At 42.0% G+C, this 7,288-nt stretch overlaps 1 protein-coding gene across 2 annotated transcripts; it reads right to left on the bottom strand.

Annotated features, from left to right (window-relative positions):
• Positions 1–220: 220 nt before the first annotated feature.
• gfod2 (glucose-fructose oxidoreductase domain containing 2) lies at positions 221–7,259 on the bottom strand. Of its 2 annotated transcripts, none has more exons than XM_054771175.1 (3): positions 6,941–7,259; positions 4,040–4,355; positions 221–1,929 (listed from the first exon to the last, which is right to left on the bottom strand). In XM_054771175.1, the coding sequence occupies exons 2-3, from the start codon at positions 4,290–4,292 to the stop codon at positions 1,037–1,039; spliced, it is 1,146 nt and encodes a 381-aa protein (XP_054627150.1). In that variant the 5' UTR covers positions 4,293–4,355; positions 6,941–7,259; the 3' UTR covers positions 221–1,036. The 2 variants fall into 2 exon arrangements, with proteins under 2 accessions (XP_054627150.1, XP_054627149.1); XM_054771174.1 differs by having other exon boundaries at positions 6,945–7,259.
• Between the last annotated feature and the right edge of the window lie 29 nt (positions 7,260–7,288).

Raw genomic sequence — 7,288 nt, 5'->3', positions numbered from 1 at the left:
AACAGTCCATTTAGTTGTCAAATAACGTCATCTAAAACCAGAAATTTAAACATTAAAATGTCGCTCCTCAAAATATTTGAAGAGCCTCGTTTTTGCAGGTGCAAGATTAAGTATGAAACTGTAATGTATAAATATTCACTCTCAGCACACGTCACACATTCAAAGTTCAAAGCTATCCTTCTTTCAAGTAAACTTCAAAGTGTAACAGATGCCCCCCCCCCCCCCCCCCCCGGAAAAAAGACAAAATATCCTCAAATTAAGCCCTGTTATCCAAATGTTCAAAATATCACCGCAAGCTATTTTTAACACAAACCGATAGAATTACCATTTTTGCGAGCGTGTGGCCTCTGCAGGGAAAATGTGATTTCCTCAACATAAACAAAACTGCTTGACAGTGAAAGCGACCACAATGCGCCTGCCATCTCTTTTCGAGGCCACATGATGATGGAGGTTTGTTTGATGGATTTAAGCCAATGCAACTGAAGACACAAATACACCTTGATATCATTTTTTCTTCCATAGCTTATTAAACGCACAATCCCTGGTATCTCACATATCATTTATATCCTCATCTTCCAACGGCAAACCTATTAGCGGCTTATTAGTTTCATACACAATGCAAAGTTGTGCACAGCAGCATTACTCTGCTTGTATTTTTTTTTCCAAAAAGCTGAGCACCATTAAAGGAACATCAGTAGTAAGTACTGTAGAAAAGTATCAGTCTGTAAATCAAATCATGTCTGTGTGACAACAACATTCAGGAAAAACACTTTCAAAATAAGGTGCCATTGGACTTGAATGCACAATATCTATCATTGCATCTACAAACCAGAAACAGGTGTTTTTCCCAGCCTGAGTATTTACAGGTGTTAGGTCCTAAACTATGAAATGTTTCCAATAGAGAAAGTGAATATTTTACTCAAAAGGTGGCAAAAGAAAACAAAGTAGTCGTGGCTGATGTAAACTGCAGTAGAAGTGAAAACATTCAGACCTGGTTTTGTCAGATATGTTTAGTAGTTGCAGGCCTACAATAGGACTAGTTCTTATTTCTCTGCAGAGCCTCACACAAATTGTGGTTTGGATCAGGCTCCTTACTCATGACCTCCACACACTCCCATTCTCCGCTACAGCTGGACCGCTTCACGGCCTCCACCACCGTCTGCACGTAGAGGCCGTCCTCAAAAGTGGGTGCCATGGCAACTGGCCCACGCGCCCATAACCTACGCTCCTGGTGAGCCTGGAAGGACTGTCTCAGTGCTTTAACCATGGCACCCAGCCCTTGCAGGTGAGGCAAAGGTATGTCTTTCACGTCAGGCCCAGCCCAGCCTCCATCACCGAGCAACAACTCCTCACTTATGCTGCCGTTGCGCTGACCGTACAGTTTTGTCCCCCTGGCAACCAGTCTCCCGCTGGATCCGACTACCATCACCTCATGCACACACGAGCCTGGCATGTTGAAATTCAGGGTCACAGTGCAGCATATGCCGCCCAAAGTCGGCCCCATCAACATTTGGAAGAAGCAAAAATCGTCGCTGGTGACTCGTCGGATGCCTCTGATGGTGTCATTTTGTTGTACAAAGGTCCGCAGTAAACCGTGAACGCGCTGTGCCCGTGCCCCAGTCAGGTAACTTAAAAGGTCAATAATGGTGGAACCAACTGTGTGAAGGCCACCTCCCCCCATCAGGTCCTCACAAGTCCAGCCGTACGACTGGTCCAAGAGGCTTGGGCCATAGACGCGCACATCGCAGACCTGCACTTCACCCACGTATCCTTCCACCAGCAGCTGCTGCATCGTCACAAAAGCAGGAAGATAACGCAGCGTATTACCCATGATGCTGAGAAGCTGGGGGTAATATCTGGCTGCGTTCACCATCTGGAAAGAATCCACAGCAGTAGCAGCTTTCTCACATACAACATTCTTACCTATGCCTGCAGAAAGAGAGAGCAAGAGAAACGTGTAAAGTATTCAGATAATAATCATGGATCATTTCTTACTTTCTTCCAATAAAATAGATAAGGCAAATAACTCCAACTTCATCACTATTAGAGCTATTTTGACAAAAAGAAACTACAGGTGAACTATTTGTGTTTTAGTGACATGACTGGCAACATTTGATTATACTTTATTTACAGAGAATATCTTTACTCAAACAGTGCAGTTATTGTCTTTTGCCATTTTGTGTTAATTTCTCATTAGAGGTATAATGTCTGAATTGATCAGTTATAAAAATACTAAGAGTTTAAACAAATATTGCTTCACCCTATAGGCAGCTACTCAAATCAGGTGGCGAGCTACTGGTAGCTCACAAGCTACCTGTTGGAGACCCCTGCCCTATGGTGTGCGAACTGAAGAACCTAACAACCATTTTTATTACAGTACAGTACACCTTGTCAAGGGACAATACCTACAAATTAAAGCTACTACATACTAGAGTCAGTGTACAGTTTATATAGCAATATCCACTGAAAATGAGTCAACACACAGCCATTATTGACTAAATACCTGGCAACACAAGTGAGTAGCAAGACAATAGAGTCTTGCTTATAGTCAAGCATGGTGGTCGTGTCATGTTCTGGGGCTGCATGAGTTCTGTCAGCACTGGGGAGCTGTGGTTCATCGAGGGAAACATGTATTATGATATGTGCTGTTACACTGTGGAGTAGAGCTTGAGCCCCTCCCTTTGGAATGTTGGAATTCAATGCCCAAGTGGATTAAGGCAGTGCTAGATCCTGTGGTGCTCACACGAAGTACTGACACTTTGGGCACAGTTTAGACACGTTCACTGTGAGGTATACTCGTGTTGTCAGCTGTTTCACAATAATGGCTGTGCTGACCTATTTTCAGAGGACAATAAATCTATACTGCTATGCAAGCTGTACACAGACTACTCAAACTTAATATCCATGTTCCATTAGCATTGTGCCTTGAGACAAAAAGTCTGCTTCCTGCAACATGAGATGTAGTGCAGAGATAACCAAATACAAAGATCAAGAAGGTTTCATTGCTGTGGGCTTCCATGGCGAGCGGGACACACCAGCCAGGAAGTTGCAACTATAAGAGGAAGCTGAGGTCAATGCTCAGGAATTCCATGAGAAAACGGGATAGATCTACTCTGCGATGAGTGTGGTGATGGTATTGTCTGTCTGATAGATTGCTGTTTGCTTTCAATGGTGACCCATAATATGACCACATCAGAAAAACTGTACGCAAAAAAGATTTTACAGCTGAACACAACTTTATATAAATAGAGAACCCAGTAACTGCAACCCTGTTAAACAGCTAAGTCACACAGGCTGGTGGTTCTCTAAGGATGCTAACTTCAGAGTACGGTTTGGTTGACTTTGGAAGAGTGCATTTTTTTTAACACTGTTTTGTTGCAAAGGGTCAGAAATATTGATGCCAAGAGACACTCAGTTCATGAGACGAGGTGATACACAAGATTGGGTCTACGAGAAAGAGAAGAGATTTTAACATCACTTTTAAGAAAAGTAAAATGAAAAAATATATGACAATATAATAATCTACTAGTTTAATTTGTACTATGTTACCTTACATTACATTACACTCTTCTGCACTCTTTGTGTATGCTAGCGGCCCCGCCTCCACCCACCGAGACAAAGAGACTGTATGACTGACAAGGCTCACTCTGCTCATGCCGTTGTTCTATGGAACAAACGCTCCAAGGTGCTGAAACCAATGCACACAGTGAACCCTCTTCCTGCCTGTTTGGAGGCAGGAGATGAGGAAAACAGACACGCATGCTCATGCCAATATATTAAGGTTGGCAAAATAATCTTCACTTTAACTTATTGTGGGATTAATAAATTCATTTATTATCGACTCAGGCCTAGTGAGACTTTTTTTCTGAACAAGAAACCTTGTCACGTTTTAATCTCACAAGATCTTGTGGCACGAGATCCTGTGACACCCCTAGTCTGTAGTTTTTGCATTCTCTTTACGTAAACATCTGAAGATTTAAAAGGTGTGGCTGCCATTGTGCATGTCTGTGAAACTGCATGTGTGTTTATGACCTCTTACCCAGTGCTTTGACAGCAATTTGCCTTGTCATTGAGGGCGGAATATAGATGCAAACAAGGTCAACGTCTTGGTGCAGCAGGACATCATCAGATCGACTCGTGTGAAACGGGATACCAAGCTCATTTGCCAGGCTGCACGCTTCTTCTTCGCTCCTCCCCCAGAGTGCATGGACCTCAAAGCCCTCAGCTTTCAGCAAAGGGACCAGCACTCGGGCTGTGCTCCCTGTGCCAAACACGCCAACTCCAGGCAGCATGACAGCGCCGCTCGATGCAGCCTTATGTCGAAACCATGGCGACGCTCAGCGATGACAAGGCATCTGTAAAGCAGAAGTACAAAATGGTGTTTAAAGAGATGCTGCTATATGAAATGCAGAGAATTATGGGGCAAAAACTGCTAAATATTGCCCACGAAACAATAATGTTTAAAAAAAAACGATACATTCTGATGTTGTTAACAAGAAGAGAGAGTGCCTCCCTCAATGGGTTTTGAAAAAAAAAGTCAAGCCTGGACGATGCTCCTGCGTAGCGGCATTAGCATACACTACACCCGCTTGCTCCTTCCGATCCAAACCCTCCTGCATTGCTTGATGTGCAAAAAAATGTAACCTTGCGTTTCTGCAAAGTCGTCTATAATGGTTGGCTTCTAGTACAAGAGGTCCTCGGGTTACGTATGAGTTGTGTTCCTAACTACTAAGCCACTCACAGAACACAGGAAGGATATAAAATACTGTAATAAAACACAAAATTTAAAAATGTAATTAAACAGTAATAAATAAATGAAAAACAAAAGCACAAGCAACCTTTCCATCTCAATAATAAAAGCACCACACTGCTTGGTTATTACGGTCACTTTCACAGGATCAGATCCTTTAGCGTGCTCAAGGATGCTGTATCCTAGAAATTATGTGTAATGTTAGAGTTTTGTGATTTCTGACTGCCTGTGAGCGGTACAGACTGAGTCCTGACTGTGTGTGTGTTGGGGAGGGATGTGCCAAGGCGGGTGGCTGCACGCGGAGAGGACAGTTGAGTTTGCTGTTGCTGTTTTGGCATAGTTGTGACCGACAGTAGCCTGTTTTGTTTTTGCAATAAAAAGATTGTTGATTGACCACCTCCTTGTCATCCTTACATCTGTCTCGAGCGAGTCTCGTGTTTAAGGACCAAAATTAAAACAAAAACAACTTTTCTTTGGTGCACTGCCACTACAAGAGCCTGTCTTACGCTTGGGAGGCATAATGAAGCATGAAAAGTTAACATATAGGCAGCGTTATTCTTCCATAAATGTAGCTGAAGCTGTCACTCATAGTACAAACACAGTTGGAGCTGCGTCACGTGCACAGGGGCTACTGTATCCTTTCTTGCTGGCTGTAGCTAGTTCACAAGCAAATACCTTGTTTTAAATTACGTTTTCAATTAATGTATGGGAGCGTGTTCATAACCACTAAACGACGTAACTCAAAACGCTGCAACGAGGACCACCTATACATTATTTCCTCTGTTTATATGACTCATTCATCCCACCTTCACCTCATCCAATTTCTGATCCAGTGATCTGTTGTAACACATCGATTAGTTCCACCTCCAATAACAGTCCCCGTCTCTCTTTAATTGCCATTGTTCACCAGCAATGAAGGAACCTAACAAGCCAATAGATCGCCGAGAGTCGTGGTTGCTCACTGAGCTGACTCTCCAGAAAATGCCGCCCTTAGCGTTTCGGCAGAGAATTACACATCAAGCATTCAACCCCAATGGAGACCTATAAAAGAATCAAGACTGTGTCGTAGGGGACGGCATAGTGACTATGCAGAAGCATAAGCCAGGCTTTAGTGAAGAGTTCTAAAATAATGTTTATTCAATGCAGGACAAACACAAACAAATAGTAGCCATAAAAATGATACCAAATAAAAAGACCAACCCTAGATAGACAGATTAATAAATGTACTCTATTAATCCCATGATGGACTTGACATAACAGTGAATGAGGCCATAATACAATACAAATAAAGCCCCCTATTTAATGTTTACCCCTAATAGATGCCAAGTACTCTCTTCAGGTGAATAAATAAACAGCCTTGGTCACTATATGAGCAAATGCTGACAAATCTTCTGGCTGTGGCGACTGTCAACAAACAAAACATGTCACATTGACATCCAGACTACTTTTTCTTATCTACAGTCTGACAGCAACTTACTTTGTCCTACTGTTATTGTAATGTTACCTAATGTTATTCTTATTCCACATTGTTAACATACCATTCCTCTCTCACACCAACATCTGCAGCACCTCTGCAGAAAATATTACACCCAAATGCATAGTTATTTTAGGTTTATATTTATTTGATAACAGTAATTTAGATTTTGCCTCCCTCACAGCAGTTTTCATGGTTCAGTTCAACCTTATACTCTGTTAATCATGTCATGCAAATATTCCTGTAAATTGGTGCTAGACCGCTTTTGGAGCACCTGACAAAAGTGTTGTGGAGGCTCAGCTAACTCTAATTAAAGTTTTATAGTAAACTGCTAAATCTTGGTCGCGTACTAAGGAGGAAACACTGCTTTTACTTTAAAACGCACATCAACGACTATTATTGCAACGGCTAGCTTGTTTTGTGTTGCTATAAGCCTGTTTGATATACACCGTATAGTGGGCGCCACATTGTTGTATTCAGGCTAATAAATACAACTTAACGAGTTGAAAATATTTCAGTTATTAACCACAGATAAGCCAGACACCATACATATGAGTCAATGAGCATTGTGATAAGGCTTGCTAGCACGTATGTCAGCTAACAAGCTAGCAGGATAATTGAAATCAAACACCTTCAGTGAAGAGTTTAAGACTGTGCAGCTTTTATAAGAACGTTACACACATTAAGTACGAAACAAATAACATAAGGTTAGGTACCTACTGTATTTATCCAGTCGAGTTCTTCAACGACTGTAGCAAGTGTTCTGACGGGCGCTGCCCAGTTGACGATGGAGGTGAGTGGTCAACCAGAGATACTAAAACGAGAAGATTGCTCATAATGGGTGGACATTATTAACTAGATTAGCTTCCCCATATGCGTTGTATAACTTCGTTTTATATTATTTGTAGGTTTATACACAAATGGTGTGAATTGGTGAATGAAATGCATAAATGTGAGCAGTAACAAACACTGAGGTTTAATCACTGGCCATTTACGTCGATGTTACTTTCGCCATCTTTCCCGGAAGTGGGCGTGCTTGTTGAAAAGACTGTTTCGACATACAG

This window comes from Dunckerocampus dactyliophorus, chromosome 3 (genome assembly GCF_027744805.1).
Source record: "Dunckerocampus dactyliophorus isolate RoL2022-P2 chromosome 3, RoL_Ddac_1.1, whole genome shotgun sequence".
In the NCBI taxonomy this organism is placed as follows: domain Eukaryota; kingdom Metazoa; phylum Chordata; class Actinopteri; order Syngnathiformes; family Syngnathidae; genus Dunckerocampus; species Dunckerocampus dactyliophorus.
Note: the sequence above shows the minus strand (reverse complement) of the source record. Positions and strands in the feature narration are given on the sequence as shown.